The following is a 16,600-nucleotide window of genomic DNA, read 5'->3' on the forward strand; positions in this document are numbered from 1 at the left end:
GAGGGGGCGCCTTGCAGCCGGGCCGACCAGGGGGCTGGGCGTCGCGGGCCCCCCAGTGGGGAGCGGCGGTGCTGCGCGGGTTTCCTGAAAACCTCCCAGCGGAGCTGAGCTGCGCGCCGCCGCGAGGGCGGCCGTGTTGTGAGCGCGGTGGGACGCCGAAGAGCGCCGCCCTGCAGGGCCAGGTCGGCCGTGCCTTGGGGATCGCCTTGTGCCTTGAGACGACCTCGAACTGCTAGTTCCGGGAGGAGGAAAGCAAAGCTTGGTGGTCAGTGGGTCACTCTAGCAACTTAGTAGGTTTTTGTTCCTTTTCGATGACGCTTGATTCCCCATTTGGCAAATTGGTTATGCCTCCCCCCCCCGTTTTAACGACAGTACCTCTGCGTGTCTGTTACAGCAAAACCTGTGAGAGCCGGAACGCGACCCCAGTCTCACAAGTTTTCCGCCTTTGATAGGGGCAGTCGTTATGTCTGCCGCTCTAGTAGCGGAAACTGTTTTTGAGTTTTCTGTCTCTAACACGTATCCGGGTTAAAGCCTTCAGCTGCTAACCGAAAGGTCAGCGGTTCGAACCCAGCAGGCGCTCCGCTCCGCAGGAGAAAGATGAGGCAGTCTGCTTCCAGAAGGGTTGACAGGCTTGGAAACCTTGTTGGACGGTTCTGTAGGGTCCCTAGGAATCAGAGTCGAGTTGCGTTGGATAGATTTCTGGCTGTCACGGGTTTTACTGAAAACGTCGCCTTGACACGGAGGACGGGTCCTAGCAGAAGTGGGGATTGGGCTGGTGTGTGTGATCTCCCCACAGAGACGCCCAGCCCACCCCAGGTGTTGGGTGGCTCTGCAGTGCAGTCCGCATCCTGACATGCCAGGTGGGTGTCAGGTGTCTCGGGCTTGAGACCGCGCTTCAGAGCCGGCCTGCGGTGGGCAGTGAAAGAGCTGAGGGCGCGCGGGTCTCCGGGGTGCTGGGTGCCGGTGTCCTGCCTGGCGCGGCTGACCAGAGGTTGGCGGTAAGAACTCACCAGCCGCTCCAGGGAGAAAGGCGAGGCTGGCAGCTTCCAGAAAGACTGGCGCCTTGGAAACCCGTGGGGCAGTTCCACTCTGCTCTCTAGTGAGTCGGAATGGACTCCGGGCAGTGAGTTTGGTTTGGTTTGGTTTGGTCCTCCAAGGTCCCTTTCGTGCTGTAGCCAGTCATAGTGCTGCACCCATCTGACAGGTGTGTCGGTTAGGTTGCGGGGGGAGGAACCCCTTGCTCACGCCCCACCAGTAAGTAGCTGCGCAGGTTGCACTCCTGGCTGGCAGAGCCTCGTCTGACAAGAGCATGCTGAGAGGCGCCCAGGCCAGGTACCCTGGCTCCCCCTGCCCTGCTGGCATCTCTGGCACTTCGTGGAGAACGTCTTTGCCTCGTGTGATCTCCTCTCTGAAGCACCTGGTACCACTTACAGCTCAAGTGCTTCTCGGCTGAGGAAGGGCGAGTCTGCGGTTCCAAGTGGGATTTTGAATTACAGCTGCTGGTTATAATTAAAGATGTAGCGGTGACCTGCTTACCCCCAACAGCAGGAGGCGGGCGGGTGGACCGATGTGGAGCCAGGGTATGCTGCGCCGAGCGAGGGTTTGCCCTGGGCTCCTTGTCCTGTGGTCTGTCACGATGGGGCAGGGCTGCCAGGCTCCTATGGGGCACCCCTGGCACCAGGGGTACTTTGGGGTATGGGACATTTTAGAAGAATTAGCCTTGAGGGGGGGAGCTCTGGTAGCATAGTGCCTAAGGCACTTGACTGCTAACCAGAAGGCTGACGGTTCCAACCCACCAGCCACTCCTCACAAGGAAGTTTGGGCAATTTACTTCCCTAGTGATGATGTTGTTATTATGTGTCAGATCCGACTGACAACAGCAAGCTTTGAGAGGCGCCTGAACTTTGAGGGCCGCCTTGTCCCTTTCCCACGGTCGGAGACGGGCTCCTGGGCAGCTGTGTTCACTTGTTGGAGCCGAGGTGGAAGCTGGGAGGATCACCCCGGTACCTGCTTCTGGGCCCCAGAGCAGAGGGCTGTTTTGCCCAGTGCTGCTCCCGGCTGAAGAGGTCCCCTCTCTTCAGTGTCCAGACGCTGCTCAGAGAGTCGGGCCTGTGCTGAGGTCTGGCCCTGGCTTCGCTGGCGCTGGGCTCACCCGTCCTGGCTGTCAGGACGGTTCCCAGGTGCTGCCCGCCCTCAGGAGCCCACTGTGAGCCTGGGGGGCTGTCGGGGCTGGGCCACAGGCCCACAGGGGTGGCTGAGACCTGGGCCCACAGGGCAGAGGTGAAGCCTTTGAGCGACTTGACAGTGACAAGGCTTCGGAGGTGTTATTACAGAGCTCCCCACCCCTCGCAGGTCCCGCCGACTTCTGGCCTGCCGCGGTGGGCTCCCGCTCTCCTCCTGTGGAGCCTGGGAGCTCCGGGCTTGGCCCCACACCGGCCCACACCTCACACCCACTGCCCTCTTTGCAGTGCCTTCCCTCCGCCAACGGTCTTCCGCCAGTGCCCCCGGGTCTAAGACCTGGTGCCTCCCCACGCCGCGCTCCCTCCCATCTCATCTCGGGTCCCCCACTGCTTAGAGGGAGCCGGCACACCCTGTTTCCACGTGAGGAAGTCAGCAGTGGGCGTGCTGTCCAGGTGAGGGCGGTCTCCGTGGCCACTGGGTTCTGGAACTACGGCCTGTGACGTGTGACAGCTCGCTTGTTCCCAGCATGGGGTTATCGACTGGGGCTCAGTTTTGAGGTTGGGTCAGGTCAGAACCTTTGGAAAGGTGCGCTCTGGGGTCACAGCACGGAGGCCGGCCGGTTTGCAGGCATGGGAACCGGACAGGGTGGCCGCCCCCGGGAGGCCGTTGGCTTGTCTGTCGCGGTCGAGGGCTGGGGGTTTTCCCGAGCCCGGGGCCGGTTGTTGGTCTGGGTCTGCAAGCCCCCTGCCTCCACGCTGGCCTAAGCAGTTCGCTGCCGGGGTTCTCAAACCTGAGGACAGGGTGGCCCTCGGGCCCCCAGAGTCCCTCGCTCAGGAGGACCCTGGGGATGTGGGGCCGCTGAGACGCGGCTGCCTGGCGGTGTGGTAGCAGCTGTGTGTGCAGCTTGGTGCAGCCTTTCTTCTGTTTGGGGGGCTCCCCTCCCCAGGATGGGGCGTGGCTTGGAAGCTAGGGGTCAGTGCTGGATGGTGGGTGCGATGTGACTTCCTCAGGAAGCCAAGGCGTCCCAGCAGCTAAGCCCCGGGGCCAGGTGGGGCTGCCGGCGGGAATGTCAGGGGAGGTGGCCCTCACAGGCAGGGGAGGTGGCCCTTAGCGGTGGGTTCTCCTGAATCTCCTTCCCCGGAAGTGGGCGTGGAGGTGATCCCTGCAGATTGGGCGCAGGGCAGTCTCTGGGGACCGCAGGCTGTGAGGTCGCTTCCAGACTCCACGGAGATGGTCTGTGGGTGCTACGTGCACCCTGTGTTGCACGTGGGAAGGTTTGGCTGGTCCCCTGCCTCGCTGAAGCCTTGCTTTCCGTTCAAACCCTGCCCTGCCTGGTACACCGCGGTGCTCAGTGAACACACCTGAGGGGCTCCACCTGTGGTGAGGCTGGGGCTTGGCAGGGACTGGGGGCGCCCAGCAGCCGATTAGAAAGACTGGTGGCCAGGCCTCGAGCAGCCATTGTGGGCCCTGGATACCCTCCCTCCCTGCAGCTGGCACCCGGCCCACAGATCCACGTGGGGTGGTCGGCCGGGCTCTAGAAGGGGCACTGCACTGCCTTTGACTTCCCAAGGCAATAGAGCACGTGATGCACTCGCTGGGCTGGTGGCCCGGGGTGGGTCTGTGGGCGACGGGCAGTGCGGAGGCATGCTGGGGGCAGAGGGGCAGTGCGGGGTGACTGGGGAGCAGGGGGACAGAGGCACTCGGTGGCCGGCCTGGGGCATGCTGGGGGCAGAGGGCCAGTGCAGAGCAGCCGGAGTGAGGGCTGCTGGCCGCCTTTGGGTTTATACTCGGGCTGCATGACCTGCCCTCCTTCCCAGGGCTCCTTCTGAGCTGGGGACTGGACACACCCCATGACCATGGGAGTCATCAAGGACACAGTGGCAGGAGACCCCCTCAGGCTAACAGTCCTGACTCCCGTCCTGGGAGCCTGCTTGGTGGTCTGCCCAAAGCTTTGGGCTCTTGCTGCATTTTAGTAAGAGCCTGGGTGTTTGTAGGCTTTCTTGTTACAATGTAGTCTCTGACTTGTCTGTGCCAAGCAGGGAATGCAGCTTGAGGCCCTGCTGCTTCTCTGAGCCTCTGTTCCTCGTGTGCCCTGCGGGCGGGGACCCCCGTGTGTGCAGGGCCGAGGTTAGGTCAGAAGGCGTCCGTGGGCGTTGCTCTGAGGGGCGGCGCCGCGGGGGCGCGCTGAGCCAGGTGTGTGTCTGTTGCAGGACTTGACCATGTCGGGGATTGCCCTCAGCAGACTCGCACAGGAGAGGAAAGCGTGGAGGAAGGACCACCCGTTTGTAAGCGCCGCGTCTGTCCAGCTGGGGGCCACGGGCGGTGGGTCTGCGGCTGCGCGCCGCTCTCTTGCCGGGGCCAGCAGCCATGACTGCTCCTGGTGTCCTCTCTCCGCAGGGCTTTGTGGCTGTCCCGACAAAAAACCCCGATGGCACCATGAACCTCATGAACTGGGAGTGCGCCATCCCTGGGAAGAAGGGGGTAAGAGGCGGGAGCCGTGCAGAGTCTCAGTCTGGTCCCGGCAGCCTGTCACCTGGCCCCGGGGGCGTGGGGAGGTGGGGCCCACGAGGAAGGGATGGCATCGTGGAGAGGAGCATCCCGGGCACAGTGGCTCTCCGCTGGCTGTCTTCGGGGACATGGGGAGGTGGCGGGCTGGGTGTGCTGACTCCAGGCCCCTGAAGAGCCCTTTCCCGGGAGTCGTGCCGGTGGCTCGTCACCTTAGCGGCACAGGCCCACGCTGGCCCCTGGGGCGGCTGCCTGGAGCCACGAATCCTCCCCTAGTGCCCCTCCCCTCGGTGCTGTCCCCAGGCTCACCCAGGCTGCTGGGCGGTGCTGGCTGCTTTGTGGGCAAGTGGGGCGTTGAGGTGGCTCTAGGCGGCCATCCACACTTTCTGGCCGTAGGACTTTTGCCTGGAGCCCTCACCCCTTCCCTTGTGCTTCACGGCTGCAGCCAGCTTCGGGCACCGAAACCCCACGAGCTCACCCAGCCGCCTCCCTCCCCTCTCCCAGCTGAGTAGCACGGGGACTCGGCTCTGCCCCAGTCTGAAGCTGCCAGGCCGCCCGGGACGGGTCTGGATGCTGGCTGTGGTGCCACGGTGCAGCACCCGGGTGCCTCCCTGGGCCCCACCACAGGCGTGGCTCTCACGGCCTGAGTCTCCTCCTAACGCTGCCCCAGCTGACACCGCGGGTGGGTGGGGGCTTAAAAGAACTGGAGGGTTTGCTCACCGTCAGGAGGAAGGAGTCCGGGGCGCCAGTCCAGGAGCAGGTGCTTCCTGTCCGTCTCGGGACAGCGCTGCCCCCCGGCCTCTGCCCTCGGTGCGCGGCGCTCTCCGCTGGGTCTTCCCCGCTCTGCTGGCTTCTGTGCCTAGCTGTCCTCGCCCAGCCCAGCAGAGAGCTGCTCTGAGTAGGGCCCGGGCAGAGAGTGCAGGCTCAGGATTTATAGCTCAAATTCTGGGGGACACGGTTCGGTCCATAAGGCCATGCCAGGTCCCTGGCCTCTGCAGGTGATCTCTGGCCTGCTCACCCCCTGAGCTCGGAGGTTTCCACAGAAGCCCAGTGGTGGGGACAGTGGGCTGTAGGGTGAAGTGGCCATCCCCTTGGTCAGGCGCGCCCCCTGTAGTCGCAGGCCCCTGCTCCCAGCCCTACCGTGAACGGCTGGTTTTCTCGACAGACCCCGTGGGAGGGAGGCCTGTTCAAGCTGAGGATGCTTTTCAAGGATGACTATCCGTCCTCGCCGCCAAAATGTGAGTAGAGCCGCCTGCACCGCGGCTGCCCAGGCCAGGCTGAGCCCGGGACACGAGTGCCCGGACCGCTGCAAGTTGTCTCGGGCGAGAAGTCGGCCTGGGCCTGCCGTGCTTGGCGGGGGGTGCAGAGGCGCACTGACCACCTGCCCTAACCCACCTTGCCCCGTCTCTGGGCACCGAGCACTTTGTGTGCCCTGGCCTCTCGGTGCCGCCCGCTGTCTGCCGCGCTCTCCACACGCGCAGCTCAGGAGGACGAAGGGCTGAACCTGCAGAAAGGCGTGGGGGCCGCGCCCGACCACCCGGGCGGTTCAGCCAGAGGTGGGGCAGACGCCTGGCTGCCGATGGGGGTCAGCAGCCCTTCTGTGGTCACTTTGTCCCGTGAGTTCCACCTGCCCACCACAGAGCAGGCTGTGACCGCGTGCCCCCGTGTTCTCCTGTGGTCAGTGATTCAAGAAGTGGAAGCGTGTTTTCTGTTACTGAAGCATCTGCCAGAAGCAGCTTTACCAACCTGCTGTTAACTGGGTGACCCGCGATCACGACAGTCCCGGAACGAGAGCCGCTGCAGGCCTCTCTTGCCTTCAGCGTCACGTCGGAAGGCCCAGCAGGCACATGAGGCAGAAGCCCTGATGCGAGAATCGCGGCAGGGGACGGAGTAAACACACTGGGGCAGTTCGGGCCATGTGGGTGGCTGGTGGGAATGGGGAGTCAGGTCGCTGTGCGAAGAGGGTGCAACACGCAAAGGTCTGCTGTCACCTGATGGTAGCAAACGCAGGTTCTCGCACCAGCACCTGCGGCGGCATCTGATGCAACTGCTGAGGGCCAGGGCACCTTTCGAGACCTGGCTCTGGAGTGTGAGGCCGTGTCCGCTGGAGGCCTGGTTACCGCCGCCCCGCGGGCCCTAAAGCGAAATCCAGGAAGGAGCATCAGTGTTGACGAGCACCCTGACTCGTCAGTAGGGTCTGTGCTGGGCGAGGGCAGGGTCAGAGCCTGCTGTCGGGCCTGTGCTGAGGGCTCCGGACCCAGATTCCGGGTCCTGGTAGGACAGCCGTCCACAGACAGACCTGCAGGTCCACGCTGGCCGTGTTACGACGTGCCACCACAGTGTTGCGGGAAGAGGACAGCCGTGAAACGGATGGGTCAGCGGGCTCTCCCAGAGTCACTCCTGGGTGCGGCAGAGCCCAGCGGAGCTCGGTGCAATCTGGGTTGCAGAGGAGGTGGCCAGAGACCAGCTGTGTGCTCTTGGGGCCGGGAGCGATTTCACAAGGGATACACGCAGGGGACCAGCCGTCGGGGAAAGCCCACCTCTCGTACAACATTGAAGTCAAGGTCATCGACACTGAAACACACCAGTCAATGAGGAGTCAAGCCCCAGGTCAGAGCCTGAGACAAGAGCAGACGACCATAACTCGGGCTTCACCCGGCCAGGGCCCACGAGGGGGCCCCATGCACCGCCAGAATGGCCACAGCGAGAAGGGCAGGCGGAGCCAAGTGGGGGTGGTGCCGCGCCGCGGAGCACTTGGGCCTCCTGCAGGGTGTGTGCACCGCCACGGCCGATGGGGAGCTGGCCGCCAGGCTCCACCAGAGCTCAGCTCATGCCGACCGGTGACCCAGCAGCCCCGCTCTATAGCGCGTGCACACGCGTGTCCTCCAGACGACATGGCCGGGAGCGTTACTGCCGGGCCATCGAGTCCTGCGCCAGCCTCGGTCTTGCTGTGTCTGAACCGTTGTTGCAGCCGCAGTGGCCGTCCGTCTCGGGGAGGGTCTTCCTCTTGCTCACGGACCCTCCACGTACCACGCACGGGGCCTTCTCCCGGGACTGGGCCCTCCTGACAGCACGCCCAGGTCCGTGAGGCGGTCTGGCCATCCTCGCAGCTGAGGAGCGTCTCGGCTGTGCGTCCTCCGGCACCGATGTTCTTTGGGCGCCCACGGCATGTTCAGCGTTCTCAACGACACCACAACTCCAAGGCACCAACTCTGGGTCGGTCTTCCTTATTCGTGGTCCGACTTTCACACACAAAAGAGGCGACTGGAGATACCGTGGTTTGGGTCAAACGCCCCTTAGTCTTCAGAGACGTCTTTGTTTCTTAATTCTTGAGGTCTTTGCAGCAGGTTTGCCCGGTGCAGGCCGTCATCTGATTTCTCGGCTGCTGCTTCCACGAACGTGGATTTGTGGGTCCGAGTAAAATGAAACGCCTGGCGTCAGTCTTTTCTCCATTATCATGATGTTGCTCACTGGTTGAGTTGTGAATGGTTTTTGCCTTTGTATTGAGGTGTGATCTGTTCTGTGGGCTGTAGTCTTTGACCTTCATCAGTCAGTGCTTCCAGTCATCCTCACTTGCAGCACGCACGGTTGTGTTGTCTGCGTGTCGCAGGGTGTTAACGAGCCTTCCTCCGATCCTGGTGCCTTGTTCTTAGACTCCGCTCAGTAGGTGGATTGAACATGTGCGGAGAAAGGCACAGCCCTGCCACACACCTCCTCTGATTTTGAAGCACATAGAATCCCCTTGTTCTGTTCGAGGAGCTGTCCCTCGTCTACGTACAGGCTGCACGTGAGCGCGGTGACATGTCTAGAATTCCCGTTCTTCATCCCGGTGCTGTCCGTGATCCACACAGGTGAATGCCTTTGCTCAGTTGACGAGACGTAGGTGAACCTCTCGCTGGTAGTCCCTCCTTCGGCTGAAGTCCATCTGATGACGGCAGGGGCAGCCCTTGTTCTGCATCCTCTGAGTCCTCTGGGAGCCTGACCAGCAGCACGGGCGGCTGTGGGACGTGTGGCTTCAAGGAGGAGTGGCTGGAGCTCGGTGGCTCAGGCAGTCTGTGCCTAGCGATGGCTGGAAGCCATCTGGGGACCGCCACGTGGACAGATTGGCGGGAGACCCTGAGCAGCCGGATTGTGCTGAAGGAGTAAAACGGCAGGGCCAGGAGAGGTGGTGGTACGTCAGGGTGACAAGGGGCTTGTGTGCGGAGCACACGCAGCGCTCAGATGGACCAGGGAGCAGGGGGTGTCTCCAGGGCTTGGTGAACAGTGTGGGGGGGGCACTCAACCCCGGTGCTCAACGGCAAACACAAGTCAGAACCATGAGAGGTGGCCTCCGCGCTTGCCGGGTGGCTGAACCCACACGGCCCTGTGCCAGGCAGGAGTGGCTCACACCACCACCGTGAAGGCTGGCAACAGCTGCTCCATTCACACAGAAGCGCACACGAGCGTTCCCGGCAGCCCGGGCGCGCCTGCAGCATAGGGGTGGACGGGCGTGGGTGCCCGTGTGTCGTGGGACCTGCTGTCGGAGCCTGAGGAGCCAGGATGCCGTTGTGTGTGACGGACTTGGGCTCAAGGACACAGGGCCACTCTGTTGGCTCTGGTGGGGGCTGTCTCTCGACAGTGACCAGGCCGGGCTAGACTTGCTGCGCCGTCTGGATGTGACGAAATCTCCCACAAGCGTGCTCTTGAGGAAAAAACGACTCGTCTATTTCCCGAGGAGGAATGTGGGTCCTGCGAGCTCCCGTGTTGAAAGCAGCCAGCCGCTGGAAGGCAGTCTGATGGAAGGCTGGGGAGGGTCCGTGTCAGCCCACACGCTTTGGGCCCTTCGCCCTCCTCGGGCTTGGTGTAGCATCTCGCCACAGGCCGTGGCGGGGAGCCTGGCAGCGGGCGGGGCGGCACTCAGGTGGGCGGGGGCGGAGGGCCGCTGCCTGGGGGGGGCACGCTCGCCCAGATAACTGCCACCAAAGCACCTTCTCGTCGTCGTGTAGGCAAGTTCGAGCCACCGCTCTTCCACCCGAACGTGTACCCCTCGGGCACTGTGTGCCTGTCCATCCTGGAGGAGGACAAGGACTGGAGGCCAGCCATCACGATCAAACAGGTACAGGCCGCAGCGGGCGGGCGGGCGGGGTCCCAGTGCCGTGCGCCTGCCTGTGCCTCGTCCTGCCCGTGTCTTTGCACAGATCTTATTAGGGGTACAGGTGGACGGGGGGGTGTCCCGGCCCTGTGTTGCTGGCCCACCTGAGCCTTGTCCTGTCTCCACACAGATCTTATTAGGGATACAGGAGCTCCTAAATGAACCAAATATCCAAGACCCGGCCCAGGCAGAGGCTTACACGATCTACTGGTAAGTAGGTGGCCCCAGGCTTGAGGTGGCACACACTCTCTGTGTCCAGCCACAGGGGCCCATGGGAGGGTGGGTCCTCGGTGGCTCCTAGCAGCCTGGGCTGGAGGTGGTGACATACAGTAGTGGCGCTGGCCGGGTCAGTGCTGGCAGGGGCCCGGGAGGCCTGTAGGAGGTGGCTGAGAGCTGCCTGTGCTGAGGGCCTGGGCTGGAAGAACAGGCCGCGTGGCAGCGTCTTGGGCGGAGCTGAGAGGAGACTGGGCAGCCTGGCTGATGCCCAAAGGAGCCTCTTGCTGTGGGGGCCGTGCTGCCCAAGTGGGGTGTCTGCCAGCACGGGCGCTCACCTGGGAGCCCAGGTTTCTTGCAGGCGTGAGTACCAGCTCGACCCTTCCCTGGTGGGAGGGGGCGTGGCTGGCTCGGGGCCCCGCTGGGGCATCCATCCCACCCACGCCTGGGCACCTGCTTCCCTGCCCAGGGCCTGTTAGTGGGGTGTGGGCCTGGCTGGGGGCCCCTCAGGTGGGGTGGGCGGGCTCGCCATGGAAACCAGGCCTGCTGACCAGGGCTCTCAGCACAGGCCCCGGGGCCACGCGTGAGAGCGGCTGGTTCTTGGGGGAGGGGGGCAGGGTTCGTGTCAGGACAGGTTTGGTGCTGCTCACATGTCCTGAGTCACGCCCCTGTGGTTGACTGAGAGGTTTCTCTCCACAAAAAGCAGCCTCTGCGGATCCTGGCCCCTGGCGAGGGCGCCCCTGCTGGCCGGGCCCAGGTGTGCGTCCGCGCTCTCAGCAGACGGCTTGCTGGGCCCCCGGGCCACGGTCCCAGCCCCAAGGCTTCAGTCCAGCCTGGGGTCAGTGGGCACTGCCGGCTGATTCTAGAGGGCCCGTGCGGCCTCCCGCCCCGGGTGGACGTGGCTTCTGCCGCTGCAGCCTTCTCCGCGGCCTGCGCTGGGGAGCGGCGGCTCTGGTCCCCTCACTGTGGCCGCGGGATCTGTCCTGTCCTCCCTGACGTTGGCCACTGCAGCCACTGAGGCCCCGGCTTCAGCCTCCTCCCAGGCCGCCCTTACTGCTCTGCACAGGGACAGCGTTTGTCCTCCTAAACTTAGCCCACTTTGGGAGTCCGCTTGGGAAACGTGTCTCCTGCCCCGTCCCAGCGGGCGGTCTCCGGGCCTTGTTTCCCGGGCGCTGCTCCGGGAGAGCTGAGGCCGCTGGAGGTCGGGCTCTGCCTTTGAAAACTAGCAACGAGGAAGCGGGTCAGGCATTCGGTATTTCCTCTCAGCGTTAATGCCGGTGTCTGGGTCCCCAGCAGGCAGACTCGTCTCCCTGGTCCTAGCCAGGGCTGTGCCTCACGGCTGGAACTGTCCTCAGGCGGGGGGCCACAGTGCCTCACACCTCCGCCGAGGGAGAACGTTGTCCGTCCTGTTGCCGCAGCCACGGGGCCCCTCAGGTGGCCGGCCGGGGGCCTTGCTGCGGGCGCTCGCTGCCCCAGACCCGCATCAGCCAGGCAGCCCCCTAACTGTCTTCTCTCTCAAACCCCGCAGCCAAAACAGAGTGGAGTATGAGAAGAGGGTCCGAGCACAGGCCAAGAAGTTCGCGCCCTCGTAAGCCGCGCACGGCCCCGGAGGAAGGGAAGGGTTTGGCGAGAACTTGTTTACAACAGTTTGCAAATCGACAGTCGCTCTTAGGGTTCCTGGTCACCTAGGGAGGGTGGGCGGGCGCCGTTGTCTCTCCGCTCAGTCTGCAGCCCGGCCGGCTAACCTGCCCCGTTTTTCACACAGGGTCTCTTCCTTCGTCTTTTGTATCTTGATTGTTCTGTAAACCTGCTTTTATTTGAATATTGATGTCAGTATTCCAACTGCTGTAAAACGATAAACTTTTATACTGGGTGAGCCCCGGGCGCTAGCTCCTCCTCGCGGACGCTGGCGTGCTTCACGACGGCAGCGCTGTGCTTGGCCGCCTTCCCGTCTGTCCTCTCCAGAGCTCAGCCGGGTGCCTGGGAGCCGCAGACCCGGAGCCAGCTGGCACCTTGCCGTGCCACTTCCTTTGTGTTTCTATGACGTTTGTCGTGTTGCCGTTTAGAGTAAATAAACTGTTTATATAAAGGTTTTCGTTGCCTTATCGTCATTCACCGAGTGTGAGGAGGAGGCCCTGCCCCAGGCTCCCGGCGCTGGCCTGTCCTTTGTAAATAGCGCCGGGTCCGGAGCCGTGGCCCTGCCCCAGGCTGGGCTCTGGTGACTTGGAGTCGGCGTCACCCTGGCACACGTGAAGCTCAGAAGTTGGAGAGCCGGCGCCTGCACCACCGTCCGTGTCTCAGGCGCCGAACCCAGCCAGCCAGACGCCCGTCCAGGCGGCAAGGCCCACCCTGGTCCCCCCAGCGCACGTCCTGGAGGCAGCTGCAGGGACCGGCACCCTCTTCTCCTGGTCGGACGTCACACCTGTGGACAGCGGCCCTCAGCCCTGCGCTGCCTGCCCTCCCGGGCCCCTGGCGGAGCAGCCGGGCTCCAGCCCACGCTCCTGGGCCCTCCTTGGTCCACCCCAGGAGCTGCCCCCTGCTGGGCACCGGCCTCTGGCTGGTCGCTGCTGCTCAGTCCTCTGCTTCAGAAAGCCACCGGGGAGTGGACCGGCAGCAGAGGGCGGCGGCAGCTCCCAGCGCCCCTGGACCGGGGACTAGCCTGCTCCCCGGAGGCAGGCCCGGCCTAGGAGGCAGGCGTGTTGATGGACTGATGGAGACGGGGAGTGGCCGAGGGTGAAGGTGCTGTGCCTGCGTTCCTGGACGGCAGTGAAGAGGACTTGCTGTTCGCGTCTTGGTGCCCAGGACTGAACAGTTTCCTTGAGAGTGGAGACCGGGTGCCTCCGGCATTGCTGACGGTCTGCAGGCCCTGTGGTGGCATCTGGGTCTGCTGCGCAGGGACCGGAGGGGACGGGCCTAAAGCCCAGTGGGCCCCCAGGAAGGACTGGTGCAGAAGGGGGTGCCGGGGGTGCCCGAGAAGACGCAGCAGGCACACGAGGCTTGGCGTAGGCGGACTGGTCCAGGCTCCCAGGGAGGTCGGCATGGCGCCATCGGGCCCCCGGGCCCCTGCGGAGCTTGCTGGTGGTGACTGAGGACTCCAGCTGCTGCTGGCGGCTGCGTGCGCTGAGTGCCTTGTTGGCTCCAGGAGGCCGTGTGGGCGCTTGGCTCTGCCTGCGGCCACGGCCCATGGACTACACAGGGGACCTCGGCGTGGACCACCCTCTGCACACCACCGGCTCCTGGAATGTCCTGTTTTACAGCGATAGCGTGACGCCTGGCAGTGGTCATGCTTGTGCATGGCCTAGTACACGAGGAGTCGGTCTGTTCTGCGCTGCAAGTGTTTGGAGGCAGTGGATGGCCTTAGCACACCGGAGTGATACCTGCTAACGAAATGCCCCCTCGTACCATGGTCCCCGCTTAAAGACACAAACCCTGTGATGCGAGACCCTGACTCCGGTCCCCTGTTTGTAACATAGGGAGCAGGGCTGTTCCCAGCATGAGCCACCTTGTATGTAGTAGGGTTTGTGGGCTGGTGAACCATTGTGTCGATGAATCCTCATTAAAGCTTTCCACAAACCGGCCCGTGGGCTGCGTCCTTCCGGCCCCGCCGGCTGCCGGCCTGGCCCAGGGAGCCAGAGCCCCAGCACTCCGGGCACCTCCCCTCCCCTGTTCTCCCCGGACCAAACCCTGATGGATCCCCCCACCCCTGCATCAGGCTGGTGGGAAGCTCCATCACGGTTGCCATGACAACATTGTCAGGTTGGAGGGCCTGAGCGTGACTTGGGCTGCCCTGAACTGGTCTGAGCCAGCGACAGCAGGGAGGGGCCCAAGGGGTTATCCTCTGCTGACCCCACGGGGGCACCGAGTCGCCATCTGGAAGCCTGCAGGCTTCCTGGACCCCACCTGGGGGTCCTCCCACATAAACCCCCGCTGCCTCCTCCTGAAGGCCCCCTCCGCAGTGGGCTTGCGAGGAGAGACCTGTGGGCCGCCCCTCGAGGTCTCGCCAAGGTGCCTGGAAGCCCCAGAGCAGGGCCAGGGCCGAAGCTCCAGTCCTCAGAACAACGCCCGCCGGCCCTGGGCTGCTGCCCCAGCTCTGTCCTTGGCCCCACGGCCCCTGCTGGCCGGTGCAGTGCCCTCCAGCCAGGTCACCCTGGCTCTCGGGGACAGCGGGAGAGACCGTCTGCACCCCCTGACCTGAGGCTGGAGGCTGCCCCCTGTGACCTGGGAGGGCTTCCCTTGCCTGCTGGTCTCTGCTCGAGGGGCTGTCAGGACAGGCAGCAAGACCCACTCTGCGCTGGTGGCTTGACAGATGCAGCCTCAGTGCTGCTCGCCCTCCTGCCTGGGCCCCGGCCCCCTCTCTGCTGGCAGTGCCAGCCCGGAGTGACCTCTTCGGGCCCCTGGTGGGAGTCCCTGGGGTTAGGACAGTGGGAGACGGCTCAGCCTTGTGTGTGTGATGTGGGTGAAAGTTTACAGAGCAAATGCACCTTCCACGCAGCAGTTGATACACATTTTGTTTCATGACATTGACTGTAATTCCACACACTTCCCACCTCCTCCCAGACAGCTAGTCTGCATAGCAGGCCGTGCCTGCAATCCTGCAGCCTGCCACCAGATGGCGCTGACCTGGGCTCCTGAGCTGTTCATCAGCCAGGGGTGGGACAGGGCGACATGCGGGGCTTGTCTCCTGTCAGCCCCTTTCTCCTGCTCTTGGCAGCCGACCCTCTCCAGCCCCAAGCCCTGAGGGTGTGAGCTGAGCCCAGCCCCGCCCCCATCTAGCCCCCCCAGAGCAAGGCAGAAGGGGGCAGTGACTGGTTCAGAGCGAGGTCGGGGTGCAAACCCTGGCCACAGTCCCAGAGAACCCAGCGGCCCACCTTCTCGGCCCTCAACCTACAAAGGCAGGAACGGCCTGAAGGGGCGCCTCCTCGCCCCAGGCCCTGTCCCACCCCGTGAACCAGATGAGAACTTGGCTTTATCCTTGGGCGGTGTCAGCCCTGTGACAGATGGGGGAAACTGAGGCGCGGGGAGGGGTGGGACGGCCTGGGCAGTCTGACGTGGCCAGGTTGGGAGGATGCAAGACTTGAACCCGAACGGGACCTGCCAGCGGGGCGGGGGACAGGGGCATCCGGTGGTTGTCCTGGGAAACCGAGGCAGCAGCTGGGTGTGGGGCCCTGGACAAGCCCTGTCCCCCGCCAGGCCCCAGTCTGCTTCCTTGTAAAAGAGGGATGAGGGTCCCCAAGGGCCCTTCAGTCCTGACGGGCTGTGTCGGGTTGTTGCTGGCCCCTCCTGACAGGGCCTGTGTCGGGTTGTTGCTGGCCCCTACTGCCTCGGCTCCCCAAGGAGTGCAGTGGGGACCTGGGGGCAAGCGCCCCCTCTCGCCTCCGCTCCTGCCACCCCCCTACTCCCCCTGACTTCCTGTTTACAGCATCTGCTGCCTCATCTCTCACCCCAAAGCCATTGCAATCACCATGGCAACCAGGCCGGTGTTTGTGCCAGAACCCAACATAAGACTGTGGGGTGGGGGGCATGAGCCCCAAGACGCAGGCTAAGGACCTGCCATCACCCCCAAGGGACATAAGCTGTCTCTACACCAACGCCTGTCCCTCAAAGAGGAGGGGGTCCAGTGCCAGGGCCCCGCCCCTGCATGCATGACGCTGCTGTCCTGGGTTCCTGTCCTGAGCCCCCCTCCCATTTGCCTGAGTCTGGAGCGAGGTAGAGTCCTGGAAGGCCCCATCCCCAAATTCTGCCTCCCTCCGCCCATGACGGCTCTGGGCTACGGGGTGGCGCCATCCCAGCCGTGTCCACCCAACTCTGAGGCCAGCTGCCCGGTTCCTCCCAGGCCGGGGGACCTCGGCCTTGAGGGACGCCCTTCTCTCCGGAGGGACGCAGAGGGAGGTGAGGATAGGACTGCCACCCTGCCTCCCTGCACAGAACTGGACCCGGGCCTTCCTCCCGGCGGAGCCGGGGTGGCTGCCAGGCCTCGAGGCCCGCATGAGAGACCCGTCCCTTTGGAGTTCACACTCCAGATCGAACCCACGTCCCAGGAGGACCAAGGGCTGGGCCGGCAGCCCGGACCGGCTGTGCACCTCGGCCACGCCCAAGAACCTCTCTGGTCAGCCTGGAGACTAGTGTGCTTCCGGCGGAACAAGGGGCGAGACCAGCAGCACCTGTCTCGGGGAACTTGTCCGAGAGGCAAGGCTTTGGGCCAGCGAGCTGTTCCAGAAGCCGGGGTCGGGGGGCGCCCAGCACCCCGTGTTCTAAGAAGCCCCCCGCGATCCAGGTCCCGTCGGTTGGGTCGAGCCCAGGCCCTAACCGAGATCACCAAACCCCGGGGCTGCCGTGGGGCGTCAGGGTGGACGCCCAGGGTGCGGACTGCCCCCTGGGACAAGAGAAAGCGGCAGATCCTCGGAGGTGGAACCCCCAGACCCAAGCCCGCCCCAGGTTGGGCGGGGACAGCGCCGGCCTTGGGAGGGTCTCCTGGGGCGGCGGCGGCGGGGCTCCGGCCCCGCGACCCTCACCACTAAATCCCCCGCGGGAGAGGGCTCCCGGCTAGGCCCTGGGGCGCAGGGACCCCCG

At 64.3% G+C, this 16,600-nt stretch overlaps 1 protein-coding gene across 1 annotated transcript; it reads left to right on the plus strand.

Annotated features, from left to right (window-relative positions):
- The first annotated feature begins 4,376 nt into the window (after positions 1-4,376).
- Positions 4,377-11,622, plus strand: UBE2I (ubiquitin conjugating enzyme E2 I). The gene is made up of 6 exons (XM_007939506.2): positions 4,377-4,466; positions 4,579-4,662; positions 5,852-5,924; positions 9,672-9,781; positions 9,948-10,027; positions 11,559-11,622. Exons 1-6 carry the CDS (start codon positions 4,401-4,403, stop codon positions 11,620-11,622), a joined length of 477 nt encoding a protein of 158 aa, XP_007937697.1. The 5' UTR covers positions 4,377-4,400.
- Positions 11,623-16,600: the final 4,978 nt, after the last annotated feature.

The sequence above is a fragment of the Orycteropus afer genome, unplaced genomic scaffold, assembly GCF_000298275.1.
Source record: "Orycteropus afer afer isolate SDZICR_OR568_19922 unplaced genomic scaffold, OryAfe1.0 scaffold00061, whole genome shotgun sequence".
Taxonomy (NCBI): Eukaryota; Metazoa; Chordata; class Mammalia; order Tubulidentata; family Orycteropodidae; genus Orycteropus; species Orycteropus afer.

What these genes read in the sequence shown, in the direction of transcription:
- UBE2I (XM_007939506.2), top strand. Translation starts at nt 4,401, where the DNA reads ATGTCGGGGATTGCCCTCAGCAGACTCGCACAGGAGAGGAAAGCGTGG. An exon ending in CCATCCCTGGGAAGAAGGGG is followed by an intron (nt 4,663 to 5,851) that starts GTAAGAGGCGGG and finishes TTTTCTCGACAG; the next exon opens with ACCCCGTGGGAGGGAGGCCT. An exon ending in GAGGCTTACACGATCTACTG is followed by an intron (nt 10,028 to 11,558) that starts GTAAGTAGGTGG and finishes CAAACCCCGCAG; the next exon opens with CCAAAACAGAGTGGAGTATG.